Source organism: Colobus angolensis, unplaced genomic scaffold, assembly GCF_000951035.1.
Source record: "Colobus angolensis palliatus isolate OR3802 unplaced genomic scaffold, Cang.pa_1.0 Scaffold205, whole genome shotgun sequence".
In the NCBI taxonomy this organism is placed as follows: Eukaryota; Metazoa; Chordata; class Mammalia; order Primates; family Cercopithecidae; genus Colobus; species Colobus angolensis.
In genome coordinates, this window is record NW_012115211.1 from 350064 (window position 1) to 369682 (window position 19619).

At 38.9% G+C, this 19619-nt stretch overlaps 1 protein-coding gene across 2 annotated transcripts in view; it reads right to left on the reverse strand.

Annotated features, from left to right (window-relative positions):
• The window catches only part of UVRAG (UV radiation resistance associated), a 333543-nt gene that overhangs the window by 65099 nt on the left and 248825 nt on the right, over nucleotides 1-19619 (reverse strand). For both annotated transcript variants that reach the window (XM_011942003.1, XM_011942004.1), the window contains exon 13: nucleotides 11646-11724. In XM_011942003.1, the coding sequence (XP_011797393.1) occupies nucleotides 11646-11724 (79 nt within the window). The remainder of the gene's footprint in view (nucleotides 1-11645; nucleotides 11725-19619) is intronic.

The following is a 19619-nucleotide window of genomic DNA, read 5'->3' on the forward strand; positions in this document are numbered from 1 at the left end:
AATAAATCCTCACATTTACAGTTAATTAATTTTCAACAAGATTGCAAAAACAATTCAATGGGTACAGTAGTCTTTTCACTAAATGTTTTTGGAATGGCTGGATATCCACATGCAAAAGAATGAAGTTGGATTCCTCATACCATACACAGAAATTAATTCAAATAGATCACAGACATAAATATGAGTTAAAACTATACAGACGAAAATGTAAAAGTACATCTTTGTGACCTTGGCTAAGCCTTCTAGATATGACACCAAAAGTACAAGCAGGAAAAGAAAAAATAGATAAAATTGAACTTCATAAAAATTAAAAATCTTTGTACTTCTACAGACATTATCAAAAAAGTGAAAAGACAACCTGCAGGGTGAGAGAAAATATTTGCAAACCATTTTTCTAAGAAGAGACTTCTATCCAGAATATATAAAGATCTCTTAGAATTCAATGGACAAATTGCAGAGCACGGTGACATGTGCCTGGCTACGTGGTCCTAGCTACGTGGGAGGCTGAGGTGAGAGGACTGCTTGAGCCCAGGAGTCTGAGGCTGCAGTGAGCTATGATCATGCCACTGCACTCTAGCCTGGTCTATAGAGTGAAACCCTGCCTCTAAATAAATAAATAAAGACAACCTAATTTAAAAATGGTCAAAGGGTCTGAATAGATATTTCTCCAAAGAAGATACACAGATGGCCAATAAGTAAATAAAGAGTAATGGCACTCAACATCGTTAGCCATGAGAAAAAATTCAAGTCAAAACCACTTACAACTAGTAGGATGGCTATCATAAAAAACACACAAAATAAGTGTTGGTGAGGATACAGAGTAATGGGAACCTGATATGATCTGGCTGTGTCCCCACCCAAATCTCATCTTGAATTGTAGCTCCCATAATTCCCATGTGTCATGGGAGGGACCCAGTGGGAGGTCATTGAATCATGGAGCAGGTCTTTCCTGTGCCGTTCTTGTGAGAGTGAATAAGTATCACAAGATCTGATGTGAGATCAGGTTTATAACGGGGAGTTCCCCTGCACACGCCCTCTTGCCTGCTGCCATGTAACACAGTGCTTTTGCTTCTACTTTGCCTTCTACCATGATTGTGAGGCCTCTCTAATCATGTGGATCTGTGAGTCCATTAAGCCTCTTTCCTTTATAAATTACCCAGTCATGGCTATGTCTTTATTAGCAGCATGAGAACAGACTAATACAGGTTCTTTGTACATTAGTAGTGGGAATGTAAAATGGTGTTGCCACTTTAGAAAACAGTCTGGCAATTCCTCAAATTTAAACAAAGCTACCATATGGCTCAGCAATTCCACTTCTAGGTATACACCCCAAAATAATGAAAACTATATCCCCACAAAAACTTGTACCCAAATGTTCATAACAGCATTCTGATAACAGCCAATGGAAACATCCCAAAAGTCTATCAACTCATAAATGGATAAATAACATGTTATATTTACATACACATCTTCCAACTGCAAAAAAAAAATTGGCTATAAAAAGGAATGACTCATACATGCTACAAAATGGATAAACCTTGAGCTTATGCAAAGCAAATGAAGCCAGTTACAGAAGACCACATATTTTATGATTCCATTTATAAGAAATGTCCATAACAGGCAAATCTATACAAACAGAAAGTAGGCTGGTAGCTGCCCAGGGATGGGGAGCCTGAAGGAACAAGGAATGACTACTAGTGGGTACAGGGTTTCTTTTGGGGGCAATGAAAATGTTCTGTAATTGACCATGGTGATAGTTGCACAATTTGGTGAATATATTAAAAGCCACTGAACTATATATATATACATATATATATATATATATATTTTGGAGACACAGTCTTGTTCTATTGCCCAGGCTGGAGCGCAGTGGCATGGCTCATGCAACCTCCGCCTCCTGGTTTCATGCCACTCCACTCCTGCCTCAGCTTGGGATTACAGACACCTGTAACCCTGACCGGCTAATTTTTGTATTTTTTTAGTAGAGACAGGGTTTCACCAGGTTGGCCAGGCTGGTCTTGAACTCCTGACCTCAAGTGATCTGCCCACCTCAGCCTCCCAAAGTGCTGGGATTTACAGGTGTGAGCCTGGCCTGAATTGTACAATTTAAATGGGTCAATTGTATGGTATATGAAATATATTTCAGTAAAGTTATTTTCCTTTAATTTAGTACTTTTTATAAAGAGCTTCCACCATATTATTGGCAAATTTTGTATGCAGTAGTTGGGAAAGGCATTTTGACTATTAAAACATCCTTGGAATTTATATTTTTGATTCCAAGAATTATGAAAATAAAAGCATATTTTCTTCTCATGTGTCACATACATTTGGCTGCATGTTAAAGAAATATACATGAATTTAAGCTGCTGGGTATAAGCTGGCATTGATCCCTTCTAAATAGCTGTGCATTGTGGGCCCCAGGAGTAAAGATTTACAGAAGGACCACGTCCTTGGCAGAACAGGGGTTCCCAGTCGTTTTGGATGGAGAAGCTACTTTTACTTTCTATGAAGTCTTAACTTGAAGGGGAAGAGAAATAATAGGGTAAAATGAAGGGAGTCATGAAATCTCCAGGTTCTAATTTTAGCTCTTCTACTTAACTCACTGTCTCAGGGGGCTCATCTATAAAATGCAGGTAATTGTCTATGCCCTGTCTAACTCATAGAATTGTAAGAAGGCCCAAATTAAAAAGAAAAACAAACAACGTTAGTAGGACATAACTGGATTTGGTTTTGAATTGCTTGCCATTTAATAGCTTTGTCATCCCCAGGAAATTAGCATAGCAGCAGGTCAATCTCTTATCTCTAAAGATAGACTTGGTCAACATACTTCATAGAGTATGAAGTGAGCTACACAAATAAAAATACACACTCCAAAGCCATTATATTCTATACATATGTAAATCATCATTATTATTTGTACAATATACCCTCAAAGTATTACTCTTAAATATTGAGCTTTCAGAAAAGGAGAGAAGAGGCCTGGCTTACAAAAGCAACAGGGAAGAATCCACTGATAGCTGCTAGCCTTCTGACTTGTACTACATATCATTCCTGGAATGCAAATTGGTAGGTCTCTCATACTATGTTTCCACATTTGGGGAAATGACACATGTGTATTGGAGCAATTGAAGGGTTTCATAGAAAATCTGGAAGGCCACATTCTCTAAGACAGTGGTCCTCAAAAGTTTAGTCTCAAGTTTGAAGTCAGGTAGCGTAATGCTACCTGCTTTGTTTTGTTCTTTTGGCTTAGGATTGTCTTGGCAATGCGGGCTCTTTTTTGGTTCCATATGAACTTTAAAGCAGTTTTTTTCCAATTCTGTGAAGAAAGTCATTGGTAGTTTAATGGGGATGGCACTGAATCTATAAATTACCTTGGGCAGTATGGCCATTTTCACGATATTGATTCTTCCTATCCATGAGCATAGTATGTTCTTCCATTTGTTTGTGTCCTCTTTTATTTCACTAGGCGGTGGTTTGTAGTTCTCCTTGAAGAGGTCCTTCACATTCCTTGTAAGTTGGATTCCTAGGTATTTTATTCTCTTTGAAGCTATTGTGAATGGGAGTTCATTCATGATTTGGCTCTCTGCTTGTCTGTTACTGGTGTATAAGAATGCTTGTGATTTTTGCACATTAATTTTGTATCCTGAGACTTTGCTGAAGTTGCTTATCAGCTTAAGGAGATTTTGGGCTGAGACAATGGGGTTTTCTAAATATACAATCATGTCATCTGCAAACAGGGACAATTTGACTTCTTCTTTTCCTAACTGAATACGCTTTCTTTCTTTCTCTTGCCTGATTGCCCTAGCCAGAACTTCCAACACTATGTTGAATAGGAGTGGTGAGAGAGGGCATCCCTGTCTTGTGCCTGTTTTCAAAGGGAATGCTTCCAGTTATTGCCAATTCAGTATGATATTGGCTGTGGGTCTGTCATAAATAGCTCTTATTATTTTGAGTTACGTTCCATCAATACCGAATTTATTGAGAGTTTTTAGCATGAAGGGCTGTTGAATTTTGTCAAAGGCCTTTTCTGCATCTATTGAGATAATCATGTGGTTTTTGTCTTTGGTTCTGTTTTCTTTTTTTCTGAGACAGAGTCTCACTCTGTCACCCAGGCTGGAGTGCAGTGGCGCGATCTGGTTCACTGCAAGCTCCGCCTCCCGGGTTCACGCCATTCTCCTGCCTCAGCCTCCCAAGTAGCTGGGACTACAGGCGCCCGCCACCATGCCTGGCTAATTTTTTGTATTTTTAGTAGAGATGGGGTTTCACTGTGTTAGCCAGGATGGTCTCGATCTCCTGACCTAGTGATCCGCCCACCTCGGTCTCCCAAAGTGCTTGCGCCCAGCCACTAAGGACATTCTTAATTGAACCCTGTTTTAAAAATACATATAAACTATGAGTACACAGTCTTACAGAAGACAAATACTGCTAGCTGAGTTTAGTTTCTCTGCCTTGATTTGTTCTAAGTGGCCAGCAGTTTTACCTACCATCACGTAAATGTCAACACAGTGAAACAGGCAAAAATGTCTTAGTATTATTATGAAAATACTTCTGCCCTCCCAGACCTACTGAGGGTGTTGGGGATCCCCAAGGAACCAGGGACTGATCACACCGCTGCTCTAGGAGAAAAAGGAATCTGTCACTTAAATTCTGTATAGTTGGCACACTCCTGTGAAACTATTCAGAAAGTCTACTAAAGGCTCAGTACCAACAATCTGGAAGAAAATTATTTAGTTTCAGTATAGCTCTCTTCACTTTATCCAAAAGTTAAACTAATTCAATGCCTGTACAGATGGTCAATTCATCTTCACATCAAAGATATATTCATACTATGGTGGGAGTTGTGGTGAGAACTACACATTTACATCATACCTATCAAAAGTCTTCCTTTTATAAGATAAATAATGAGCTGGACTTTTTCCCTGTTCTCTTCCCACCATCCTTCACGCATCTGAAAAAGGCAATTTGGGATAAGTGGCAAGAGCAAAGGCTCACTCTCATCAGCATAAATATGCCTTGATACCTGCCATCTTCAGAAACAAAGCAAACAAACCATTCCAGATTCCCACAAAACAAACCGATTAAAAGAATAAAAACAAAAAGAAACTTCCCTTAATCCCACAGTCATCTCCAGTGATAAACCCGTAACTCGACATACTGATAACTTCTTCTATTCAGAAATTTACTACTCTTAGTTTCCAAATCCTACTCTCTCTTCATTTTCTCCCTACCTCACTGTTCATTCCTCTCAGTTTTTGCTGGTTCTTCCTCTGCTACTTAACTTCTAAATGTAATTTCCCAGAGCTAAATCCCACTGTAGGTGTGTGTCTGTATCTGTCTCCCTCTCTTCTCAACTCTGCGTTCTTTCCCTGGGTAATCTCATCTAGTTCCCTGGATTTAAATACCATCTTTATGATGAGTCCCAAATTTCTATACCTTGTACTGACCTCCAATCCTGAGCTCCAGACTTATATATCCTGTTGTCTACTTGGATTTCTAATAGGTAACTCAAACTTAACATTTGCAAAGAAGATCTTTTGGTTGCCCTGCTCCCACCTCCTGGATCCTTCCCCATCTCAATAAATGGCATTATCATCCAAGGAGTTGCTCATATACAAAACCTAGGAGTCATTCTTGACATTCCTTTTTTCCTCATCTCCCACATTCAGTCCACTAGTTCATGTCCCATAATATATTTCAAATCTGCTCACTTCTCTCCATCTCTACCCCTACCATCCTGATCCAAACCACCATCACCCCTAATCTGGTCTTCTGAAGTGCCTTCTAACTGGTAACTCTGCCTCAACTCTAGTTCCCTGCAATCCATTAAAGTAGCTAGAACGTGGAGGTGGGTGGGTGGGGCCAAAAAAAGTAGTAGCTAGAATGATCTTTGGGAAAAAACAAATCAAATCATGCCACTTTCCTGCTTACATCATTCACTCAGTGGTTTCCCTTTGTATTTAAAATAATTTAGGAAACTCTGCTGTGGTCTCTGAGGTTTTATATGCTATGCTCCATGGCTACCTCTGCCCCTCAATTACTACACTCCTGCCACAACATCAGCCCTCCATCTGTTACCTCAGCATAGCTCTTTCCTACCTCAGGGCCTTTGCTCTTGCTATTCCCATCACCTTCAGGAACTTTCTGTTCCCTAGCTGGTTGCATGGCTGGTTCCTTGTCATCATTCATGTCTAAGCTCAACAGTCACTTCCTCAATAAGGCTTATTTGACAATTTAATCTAAAGTAGGTCCTTTTCCCATTATTTTCTATTATATCACCTAATTAATTTCCATGACAGCACTTATCGCAATCTAAAATGACTTTCTCTGTTTATTGTATGTCTCTTCCCATCAGGTTACAAGCTTCACGAAGCAGGGATCTTTCTTTTTCTTTTATTAAAACAGCTTTATCGAGATATGATTCACATAACATACAACTTGCCCATTTAAAGTGTACAATTCAAATTTGCCATTTAAACCATTTTTAAGTGTAAAATTCAGTGGCATTAATTACATACACAATGTTATATAACTGTTGTCACTATCTGTTTCCAAAACTTTTTCATCATCCCAACAGAAACTTTGTAATCATTAAGCAATAGCTCTCCTATTCCCCCAGCCCTCTAATGTGGCTTTCTGACTCCATGAGTTTGCTTTTTGGAGATACTTATATAAACGGAATGCTACAGTATTTGTTCTTTTGTGTCTAGCATATTAACGAGGCAGGGATCAGGGATCTTGTGTATCTTATTCACTGCTCTACCCACTGCAACCTAACTCAGTGTACACAGCACACAATAAGTGCTCAACAAATACTGTTGAATAAACTAATGAATTTTAAGCAAGTCACCTAACTTTAAAAAATTTTATATTGTATCTAAGGGTTACAACATGTTTTAAGGTATATATGATGTTCTGATATAATATACATAGTGAAATGATTACAGCAAACAAATCAACATATTCATGGGTGTGTGTGATAAAAACTGCAGAAATCTACTCTCTTGACAAATTTTCAGTACATGATACACTATTACTATAATCCTCATTCTGTATATTACATCTCCAGACTTATGCAGCCTATCTAACTGCAAATTTGCATACCCTTTAGCCTGCTTCTTCCTATTTCCTTCCCTCCCTCCCACTGAATCACCATCCTACTCTCTGTTACTAGTTATTCAACTTTTACATTTAAGATTCTGCGTACGATTGAGATCACACAGTCTTTGTCTTTCATTGTCTGGCTTATTTCACTTAGCATAATGTCCTCCAGGTTCATCTGTGTTGTTACAAATGGCAGTATGTCCTTTTCAGAGGCTGAATAATATTCCATTTCTGTGTGTGTGCATGTGTGTGTGTATCACAATTTTTAAAATTCATTAAAGTTGCTTAACTTTTCTAGGTCTTAGTTTCTTGTGTGATGGTGCTATATCACCATTCATTATTAATTTCTTTAGAACTTATAGTGTTTCTGGCATTGTGCTTGCTAATGGAAATATGATGTGCAAAATAGTTTTTGTCTCCATTCTCAAAAAACATTTGCTTCCTTTTCTATCTGGGAATGTCGTCTTCTTTGATTTGGTGCACTTTTAGGATGGAAATATACAGAACAGTGAAGTATACAGAAGTAAGGGGATCTCTGCCACACCTATCAAATCATGTGATATGACACTGGAGGGACAAATGTCAAAAGCCAAGCTGTCCTCAAATCCATTTAATAGTATCCTGCCCTTTTTACTTTGCAGGGTGATGATAGGGATCATGTGAATGTACTTTAAAAACTATAAGGCATGTACTTTACAAACTATAAGGCTCTCCACAAATGTAAGATAAAAGTATTACAATTTTTGTTTTACATGCAATTTTTATGCTCTGAGAATTAAAAGCAAATTTCTGTTCTCTACACAAATTCTAATATAATGTACTCATGAACTAACTGAAATTATGGCAGGATCTGGTTTTTAAAGTCAACGTCAATTATACTGCACCTGAATTTTGACAGGCCCATTCCTACAGCATTACATGGTAGCCAACAAGGAAGGCTATTTCCAACTGAAGAGGCTGGCATTTGACAAATATTAATAAATGGTGCTGAAAACGAGGCATTTCGCTTCACTCACTCTTAGTACTTAATCCAGCACACACACACACACCTTCAGACAGCAGTGACATGAAGAGGGCAAGCAGGCCTTACCAGTGCTCTCAGCCCTTCAAACAACACTTGAGGATTTCTACTTGAAGGCCTGTCTCTCTAAGCTTGTGCTTTCAAAACTTGGGCTGGACTGCTCCCAAATACTGAAGTAACAAATATTACTAAATTCTGTCATTTCCTCTACCAAAAAAGTGATTTTACTACGACTTCTGGTTGTGATGAAAGGTCCTATTGACTATTCAAATCCTCAACAAAATTATGGATGCAGTATTAAATGACTTCACTCCTTTTTCTCTGGCACTTTAACACATGCCAATGCTTTCATCCACCTCCACTAATGTGGCTTATAAATTACTGAGGTGAGGCCATTTTAATAGTATGATTTGTTCACATCTTGAGAGATGGGGTACATATGAGACTGGCTGAGAAGACAAACTCCCCTTTGACAACATGTATTAGTCTACATGTCTATAAAAACAAACCTTCAAAAGCTGGAAATATCTGATTGCTATAATGCTTGGTTAGGAGCCATAACAATTAATGGTTCTTTCATTTGTTACAAATCAAAATGTGAAACAGTGATGGCAGTAAGGTCAAAGACAAAATGAAAGCTTCCCCAAGAAACAGCGAGAGACAGAACAGACAGAGCTGAGGCAAAAAAAAACTGAAAGGTCACAACTGTTTTAAAAGTTTCTAACTACTTAAAGAGCTTCCTGAATACATTTTGAAATATAAAAAAGCCAGTTTTTAAGAAGTTTACTGTCCCCTCCTTTTAAAACTGCCTCTAGTGTGATTAAAAAAAGAAAACCCACACAGGAAGACACTTGCTCCCTATGGATTCAGAGTAGTTAACCTATTGATTGTTCTCTCTCTCTCAATTTTCAAAGAGCATATATAAAGTTGGAGAGGATACACAATTACTACAAGCAAGCCATTTCTTAGATGAGTAAAACTAGGTCAGCATACTTGTGGCCTTGGTTTGGTTAATAATAAACTCAGAGGCCTCTTGGGAAGTGGGGACCAAACAGGTCCGAGAGTTGCGAGTCAGATGAGGAGGGCTGACTTTGCTAAGTTTTCCCCTGCACATCGCCTCCATCTTGGTCTTGCTCTCAAAGCAAGCTGTAGTATTCTTAGCAACACTTTATATCATCCTTTGTCATACCATCCTTTGGGGCCCTTGAGAAGGAAGAAGTGTGTTTGTGCATATGTGTGTACATCTATACACATGTGCATATTGTGTGTATGTTTGAAGTTGGGATATATGAGGAAATACAGGCATTTCAGCAGGATTAAGTTTCACCAGGAAGCTTCCAACAGCCTTCTGACCTTAGGACCTATGTGCCTAGAGCAAGACAGAGAAAATAGGGCAAGAAGAGACGTTCTGAACTCAAATCAGAACTTAGTTCTACTAAATGATGCCAATTTTACTCTGAAACTCTGGATCCTGTAGTATCTACGTGCTCTTTCCACCACAGCTGACATCGCTGGAGGGGCTCTCTAATTTACTTCTTCCTTAGTGCAGTCTTAGTCTGTGCACTTTGGTTTTTTTTGTTTTTTTTTTGAGACAGAGTCTTGCTCTGTCACCCAGGCTGGAAGTGCAATGGCACGATCTCAGCTCACTGCAACTTCTGCCTCCCGGGTTTAAGAGATTCTCATGCCTCAGCCTCCTGAGTAGCTGGGATTACAGGCGCATGTCACCACACCTGGCTAATTTTTGTATTTTTTTAGTAGAGATGGGGTCTTGCCATGTTGCCCAGGCTGGTCTCTATCTCCTGGCCACAGGCGATCCACCCACCTCGGCCTCCCAAAGTACTGGCATTACAGGCATGAGCCACCACACCTGGCCTCAGTCTGAGCACTTTTGACCAGTTCTGTTTAAGCACTGCCTTTTCAATGGTATGATAGAACTGTGATCAGCAGAGTGGGAGCTAGGCAGCCTTGGAATGAAAGCCCTGATTCTTTGACTGAAATACCTGTCTGCCAAAAATGGAGAGTGGGCAAGTATCAGTTGTGGGAAGAACGGCACATGGAAAGGTGAGTCATGGGCCAGAGACTGTCAGAGGGCTGCTTTCCTGGAGCTGGCGTGGAAGTAACAGTAAAAGTAGTATGGTTGAGAGGACAATGAGTGTGAAGGGTGAAGCAAACGATAAATTGAGGAATGCAATCTAGAAATCTGACCCAATTTCAGAAAAGGACAACAATCTTAATAAAAAACAAATCAAAACAATCCCCACCATTAAACTGAGGTTGGTTGAGGGGAAGAGTGGCAGATGATACTACCTAGAGGAATAATTCTAGACTGATCAGAAATGAATAAGGGTATATTCAGCAAGTCTTTAGATTCATGTGGATAAACACAGGCTCATAAAAACAAAAGCATCTCAAATCTTATTACTTCTGTTAAACCAAAGGTCTAAGGATATAGCTCATAACGTCTTTAAATAACAGCCAAATTGTGGACACTCATCCATGTGATATTCCAATTGGAAGGATGTCCAATGAAAACAAAACACTTGTTATTTATAAAAATAAACAGGCCGGGCTCGGTGGCTCACGCCTGTAATCCCAGCACTTTGGGAGGCTGGGGTGGGCAGATCACGAGGTCAGGATATCAAGACCAGCCTGGCCAACATGGTGAAACCCCATCTGTACTAAAAATACAAAAAATTAGCCAGGCGTGGTGGCACGCACCTGTAATCCCAGCTACTTGGGAGGCTGAGGCAGAAGAATCGCTTGAACCTGGGAGGCGGAGGTTGCAGTGAGTCAAGATCATGCCACTGTACTCCAGCTGGGCGACAGAGCAAGACACCGACTCAAAAACAAAAACAAACAAAAACAAAGGAAGTTAGTCTTCCTTTATAATTAGAAAACTTATGGAATGCCTACATCTTGAAGTAGGGCCAGAAGTGCTAAAGAAATGCACACATTTCTTTCAGGAAAATACAAACCTAGGCATCTGATAGTCTTACTATGGCATACGGAAAGACATTATTTAAGTGGGATCCTAACTGATGTGATGTCGAGAGTGCCACAAACATCCAAGACAGACTGGAAGGGCCATGTGCTTGGTCTTTTCCTTTGGGCCCGGAATAAAAAAGTGAGGATACCATGAAGTACTTGCATAGGCACTGAACTTTTACTCCAGAAACAACAATGCAAACTGAGTCCCTAGAAACAGCCTAAGAAAAGAAAATTACAATTGGTCAAGCTGCAGAGGCAAGAGATAATGAAGCCCACACATCGTCTACCAGCAAGTAAAAACACAGAAAGAGATTCTGAGTTTAGCAAGAGGATTCCAATTTGTATTCATTGCTTCTCTGTAGTCATTTTAAGGGCACAGAAAAAGACTGTGGTCAAAAGAAGAACTGTGTATTACTAATGTAACTGGTTAAATAAAAGGGTCAATTGCAGTGCATGTTTATAAAGAAAAAGGGCTAGCAATCTAAGGAAACAGGCTATGCATGGAAGTAGGAGATAGTGAAGAACAGAGACTTACCTGTGCTATATTTTTGTTCAGAAGATAGACACCATAATCAAATTGCAACTTCTCCCCTCCTTTTGGATACAGTGGAAACCTAAGAAAGGTAAAGAGGGATCAGATATTTTCCAAAGCTGAGTAAATACAACCTCCAAGTTGTCGACAGAGGCTAAAATTTCTTAGATACAGTATAAACATCTGAACTGGACTAAGTCACCTAGTTATAGTCACTGCAATCTACTGACATCTTCATAATATTAATTAAGTCAGAATAACAGCTGCTTTCTTTCGAAAGAAAAAGTGAATAGGTCACAGAACAAGGAACTAATGTTTAAGAAAGTGACCAATCCACTCCAAGGAGTTGAGGCCACTGGTTCCTATTTACATATCATAAACTTGCCACCTTGGCTAAGATTAAGATCCCAGAAATTTTTCCCTCTAATATCTTGGACCTGACATCTCAACTTCTACTAAATAGGAGAGGAAGATTAGGAAGGAAAAAAAAAAAAATCTGACTTAGAAGCAATGTATAAGATTTCTGTTTCTTTCCTTTTTTTTTTTGAGATGGAGTCTTTGCTCTGTCACCCAGGCTGGCTCTGTCACTCAGGCTGGAGCGCAGTGGCCGGATCTCAGCTCACTGCAAGCTCCGCCTCCCGGGTTCACACCATTCTCCTGCCTCAGCCTCCCGAGTAGCTGGGACTACAGGCGCCCGCTACCATGCCTGGCTAATTTTTTGTATTTTTAGTAGAGACGGGGTTTCACTGTGTTAGCCCGAATGGTCTCAATCTCCTGACCTGGTGATCCGCCCGTCTCGGCCTCCCAAAGTGCTGGGATTACAGGCGTGAGCCACCGCGCCCTGCAAGATTTCTGTTTCTTTTAAGGTGACCAGTGAAATCAACAGTGCCAATATGAGCCAAAATTTATTAAAATATTCACTCATATTTACAGGGATGGCTATTTGGATGCAACTTCTCTAAGGCAATGTGCTCATGCTACAAGGCTCTCATACAGGACTTTCCATTTTAACCTGCCTCACTGGAGCAACAAAGGCATGCGATCTGGATCTTCATAAAGATAATGAGTTATTTTAGAGAGTAACTCCCCTCACTATTCCCCTTCTTTATACTTGCAAATGAAGAAGGTTAGAGCACACCTATAGTCTAGTCATTGTTTTCTGATTCTCAAGATCAAGCAAAAGTTTTAGCATCTGATACAGATTTCTTTACAAACAGATCAATAACTATTTAGGGTCAAGAAGAAAACTTCACCTTCCTTCTGTGATATACAATTATTCTCAAGAATAAAATAATCTTATTGAAATGAATGGCAAGTGACAATTACTAGTCTTAATTTCAATCGTCTTTTAATTGTCTGAGGAAAAGATACATTCCATAAAGCCTAAAGGATATTATTTTCTAGAGGAAATAAAATAAAGGAAATAGAATTTAAGGGCTTTATATTAAATTCTCAGGAGTTGCTGGCTATATAGTATCCAAAGGTAAATTTGTTACACTATAAAATTACAGGCGCTGGGGAGTGAGCAAGGTCATGAACTTTATTTATTCTCTACTAAAGGAACACTAAATGCTTCACACACCCATCAAGAAGACAGAGCTTTATATTTAATTGAAACAGTAAAAAATAAACTAGGACATGTGGTTTGGCCTCAAATTGAGATGCATAAAAATGACAGCATAGCAAATTCATGATAAGCAAAGTGCAACACCAGGTTTTTGCAAGATGCCTGGGAATCATTCAAATTCAGATGGGGTAGCCTGCAAAGAAACAACATATTTGCAAATACCCAACAGGGGCACTTTAGAGAAAATCTACTACAGTCCTAAACCTCTGTGCTGTCTAGCCGTTATTCCATAAGCTTGAGATGTAGACTATCTGAACAGCTCTCCAAACCCATAGCTATCTCCATTTTCAAGGTATATATCTAGAAACTGTTTCGTATGTTAGAAGAGTAAATTGAGATCAGCACACATTGAAAACCAAGCTTCAACATTCCTAAAAAATTGATTTCACAACATTTGACTTTATTATGACTTCAGTGGGACTTATTTATACAAAAAGCCACAAGGTATGGTTCAAATAAGGCAACGCAAAGACAGATCAAATATTAAGACAGAATTTACATTTTATATTGCTTTCAAATTCCTAGGTCACTTGAAGTTGAATAGCAAAATAGCTTATAACTATCACGCATTCATCTTACTTTGCAAAAGTACATGGCTTTATGGATCTATCAATCTTGAAAAACACCCATTTTAAAGGGCAAAACCTATTATCAGAACATAAGATACAAATCTTATATCGGAGAATTACGTTAGCAAGCTATAGAAGCTTTAGATAAGAATGTGGCCATTAAAGTACAACCAGAAGTAGGTCCATAACATCACAAAGAGGACTCATTAAAGGAGTATTACATTAAATAACTGAAGGATGAACCATGTATTTCCTATGAAGATTCAATGCAATTTATTATTATATTCAATTAAAACGGCTAATATTATTTTCAAATTAAATTACATTTCCACATTGAAAATTCACTGACTCTACTGTCTTCACATGGCCTTAACTGAACGATACCTTGTGGCTCTTTCTATAAATAGAAAAATCAAGGAATTAGAAAGCAATAAATAAGATTATGTGTGTGACAGAATTCCATCTGAGCCTTAATGTCACTGTAACTAACACCAGCTGGTGAAGAGGTCAGTGGGGAGAACTGCAGACCTCCAATCTTAATTATCAGAGCCCACCTTTATCTACTGTAGATACTCGTATCATTGTGAACTATCAAATGGGCTTAGGTCAGTTTGCAACTCTTTCTTTTTCCAGTCTGTCTCAGATTGTAAATTTACACTCACTGTGTGATTACTTGTTAATGTGTGTCTCCCTTATGATACTGTAGGCTCCAAGAGGGCAGAAACCGATTTTATTTTGTTCCTCTTTGTCTCTCTGTCAAGTGTCTAAGCACTGCTACTAGCAGAACTCAATAAACATTTGTTGAATTTTTTTAAAAAAGATTATTTGTGAAAATGATTTGGAACTCTTTAGTACAGAACAATTTCAATATGAGTTAAGAATTATGCAATGACTACCAAAAAAGCTACTGTGATCCCAGGCTATGGTAACAGAAGAGGAGCAGCTCAGCTGGGGAACGTGATAGTGATTACCACTTTGTACTAGGTTAGACTGTACTGAGAGACCTATGTTCAATTCTGGGAGTGAAAGTATTTTACAAACAGACAGAAGAACACTTGTATCCTTACTTAAAGGTTATGTTTCTAGAGAACGTTTATAACAATCTCATTTGACTATAAAAAGCATGCAGTGAAATAATGAAGCAGTCAGTATTATTGTTATTTAAAATAAATTGATTTGCCTTGGTCCCCTAAGTAGTAAGTGGAAGAGACATGGCCTCAGTATTAGGTCTTCAATAATAAATTCAGTATTCTCTCTATTGCCTCTGAATGCTTTAGAGAAGCAAACCCAGGATGATTAGGGGAACAGGAGTCAGTATTGAGAGAAATTGTTGAAGGAACCAGAGGTGTTTGTCCTGGAGGATACAAGTCTCAGGGACAACAAATGAAGGACTTTCAGAGAGAAAAATAATTCGTTTTTTTTCTGCATGGCTTCAAGCAGGGAGAACCAAAGTGAACAGTATATGCATTACAGGAGATTGATTTCACTACAAAGTTATTCAAAATCCTAAAGATCTTAGTTAGAAGCAGCCAAGCAGAGAAGGGCGACAAACACAAACAAACAATGGACATGTATTTAGTGGATGTAGCGGGTTACATGGTGGCCTCCAAAAAGATACGTCCATATTCTAATCCCTGGGACCTGTCTAAGTGACCTTATTTAATGAAAAGATCTAAATGATCTTGAGTTGAGATCATTTTTTATTAGTCAGGTGGGCCCTCAATCTAGTAAGTATCATAATAAGGAAACACAGAGGTGAGACAAAGAGAAAAGAGGTTGTGTGCAGATGGAGGCAGAGCTTAGTTATGCAGCCACAAGTCAGGCAATGCCTGGAGCCACCAGAAGCTGTAAAGGATAAAGAAAGGAGTGTGGCCCTGATGACCTTTGATTTTGGACTTCTGACCTCCAGAACTGTGTGAGAGTAAATTTCTGCTGTTTGTCTCATCAAGTTTGTGGTAACTTACAGTAGCTTTAGAGACTAACACAAGAGGAATCAAATACTAGATGATCCACTGAACTCAATGAGGCATAGTATCTCCTCCAGCTCCAAGATTCTATAATTCTGAATATGTAAAACTAAACATACTGAATATAATTTCATTTTTTCCTTCAGCAACCAAGAAAGATTTGAGACTCTAATGCCAAAGAGTCATCATGATAGGCAGCAGCTAAGGTTGCAAAGTAGACCAACTGAAATTTGGCAAGTGAAGTACCAAAACAAGAAATTCATATGCACAGGCTGAGCCTGAGCAGGATTTTTCTTTTTTACTAATTTTTATATATGTGTGTGTGTGTGTGTATATATATACACATATATACACACACACACATATGTAAATATGTGTGTATATATACACACACATGTAAATATATGTGTATATAACATATATACACACATGTAAATTTATATACATATACAGACATATATATGTGTATATATAATATATATACATACTTAGAGACGTTAACCCATGAAAAATATATCACACACAACCTGAAAAAAACTGTGACAAGAAACTGATTTTCAAACTTTAAATATTTATAAAAGATACAACTATTATAAACACTACCCTCTCCCCACCAACTCAGACATTTTTACAAAGGACTCCAAGCTGCTGATAGTTTCTTGCCTTCACCTTCAGAGCCTCACATCCAGATTGAGTTCTTTGATGGCAACTGGGGATGAGGACATGGCTATAGTTAATTCAAATTTTTAAATCATACATATTACTTCTGCCATTAGTATTTATACAAAATGTGACAACATGGACTCAATATATTCTGAGGCCATGACTTTACCTCAAATTCAGTATACTTTCTCCTGTCCACACTAGTTTGCCATTACAACTTTTCTCTATCAATTACTTGGACTTAGACTGGCATTCAACTTTACCTGATTTGCCTTTTACATACGCAGTGCTTCACCAAGCTGACAAGTCATTTCAACTCTGTAACATTCTCCATTCCTGCTGCTACTCTGGATAATTCTTTGTTGTGCGGTGCTGTCCTATATACTACAGGATGTTTAGCAAGGTCAGCATCTCTATCCTCTACTCATTAGAAGCCAATAGCACTGGACTCCCAGCTGTGAGAACCAAAAATGTCTCTAGACATCGCCCAGTGTTGCCTGGGTGGGTGGGGAGAGGGGTTCAAACTGCCTCCAGTTGAGAGTCATTGTTCTAAGCTCTTATCAATTTGCTTACTACCCAGCCAGAATCCTTAATGCCAGTTCATGCTCCATATCACTGTCAGATTGATTTTAGGAAGCCTAGTAGGTTTTTAAAAACTGAATTACGACAGAAAAGACAGTTTTTCTAGTCTCAGCTCCATTACATACTTAGTTGTTATATGAACTTGGGTAAATCATAACTAGTTTAATGCTAAGTTCTTAAGCTGTGAAGTGGAGAAACTACCATCTTTTCTGCCTTCTTCACAAGTATCTTGTGAGGATACAACACCAGAAGACTGAGAAAGTACACTGCAACTGCAAAGCATGACACAAATATAAGTTAGTATTTTCTCTTAAGGAAGACCTCTTATGTCACTTCTCAGCCCTGCTTCATAATCAGTTATTGTTTTAAATTTCAACTCCTCTGCCTACTTTTCAAGGCCTAAGTGATCTGACCCATCTGCCCAATTGATCTATCACCTTTTGCTCAAGAGGTTTCCTCACAGTGCCACAAACACATCAAGTTCACTTTTCTTTCTCTGCCTTTACTTACTTCTCGAAAGTGTCCATCTTTCTTGCTTTCCTATCTAAACACTATTCCATTCTTCATGAGATCTAGTTCAAGTTGTCACATTTATTTTTAATTTATTTTATTTTATTTTATTTTTTAAGACGGAGTCTTGCTCTATTGGCAGCCCGGAGTGCAGTGGCGCGATGTTGGCTCACTGCAACCTCCACCTCCCGGATTCAAACAATTCTTCTGCCTCAGCTTCCCAAGTAGCTGGGACTACAGTTGCGTGCCATCACGCCCAGTTAATTTTTATATTTTCAGTAGAGACGGGGTTTCAGCATGTTGGTCAGGATGGTCTTGATCTCTTGACCTCGTGATCCACCCACCTTGGCCTCCCAAAGTGCTGGGATTACAGGGGTGACCAACCGCGCCCCGCCACACATTCCTTTTTAAATTGCTCTTGACCGCTCCAGGACTCAACGATTCTCCTTTGACCTTCCTGTTGCCTATTTAATGCCTAGAGATTGATTGGTAGTTGTTTCCATATTCATTTATTTCATGCTCTAGTGGTAGTGCATTAATTTTCCCACACTTCATGATTCACATTCACATGTGCACAATTCTTGTTCTTGGTGCCTCATGCTTTATTTGAGGGCTACATCACATTTAAAGAAGTAACCAAAATTAAATCAGGGTATCTACCAAAACCAATAAAATTCTTTTTTTTTTTTTTTTTGAGATGGGGTCTTGATCTATCGCTGAGGCTGGAGTGCAGTGGCATGACCATGACTCACTGCAGCCCTGACCTCCCAGGCACAAGTGATACCCCTGCCTCTGCCTCCCAAGTAGCTGGGACAGCAGGTGTGCACCACCACACCTGACTAATTTTTTGCACAGGGGGATAGAGACAAGGTCTCACTATGTTGCCCAGGCTGGTCTTGAACTCCTGAGCTCCAGCAATCCTCCCACTTCGACCTCCCAAACTGTTAAGATTACAGGCATGAGTGACCATGCCCGGACCTAAAACTCATTTTAAAAGACATTTTCAATGTTTATTTTCCCAAAAAGTTCCCCCTACAACAACTATAGTAAATTGTGAGTTAACTCTGGTATGCTTAGGGGTTCAGAAATGGGGATAGATTATAACATGAATACCTACTGGGCTCCTCCTGTGGAACACCAGTCTGTGTAACTGGTGGGACGACCTACTATCTATTAGGAGCATCCAGTTCTTGGTTGGCTATGGTAAGTCTTAAGGCTACATGCACTTTAAAGAAGCAATTAACAAAACAACAACAACAACAAAAATCACACGAGCCTCATTCAAGTCCTCCAGGGCAACAATAACAACAACAAAAACTTGTGGAAAAAAAAGTTAATGTAAAATGCCAGCAGCATGCAATCTGCCCCTATTTTTCCCCTGTGATCGAGTAAGGGAAGTGACCAAACGCTACAGACCCATACTAAATTATTATGGCCAAAGTAAAGCACCTGGTAGAGTAAAAAGGACTATGTTTTACTCTGCCAAGACTAAAGAGGGGGAAAAAAAAACCACCTCACATTTTTCTGCTACGTTGTATAGTGTCACTGAAGTTTGAACTGTTGATGGTAATGCAGTGAAAGTATAAGGCAGGCCATAGGTATGTGAGATGGAAATGGCTGGCTGTGGGGGTTACACTGGGGACTGAAAATATTTGAGCATCTGTTTCCATGTTAAAAAGTCACATTTATTAACCAGCCCAAAATGTACTCTTTAAAAAATAAGCCATTTTAAAAGAATATTTCCATTTCCATTTATCATTTAATACTTAACTATTGAAATCTATTGTTTAAGTTTCCATCTTTCTTTGGATTAATAACTTTACTCTAAGGGCCATTTAACCTGCCCCCATAAGTGATATCTCATTTTAAATATCATAATCAATTTAAAGTAACACAGAAAGTAACAGATATCCATTGCTTCAGGCTAAAGTTATAATCTATGAAAAGCATGATTAACAATGGACATTTTCTCCCTCTTTCCCACAGCCAACTGATCTTTGAAAAATCAAATCTGGGCCGGGCACGGTGGCTCAAGCCTGTAATCCCAGCACTTTGGGAG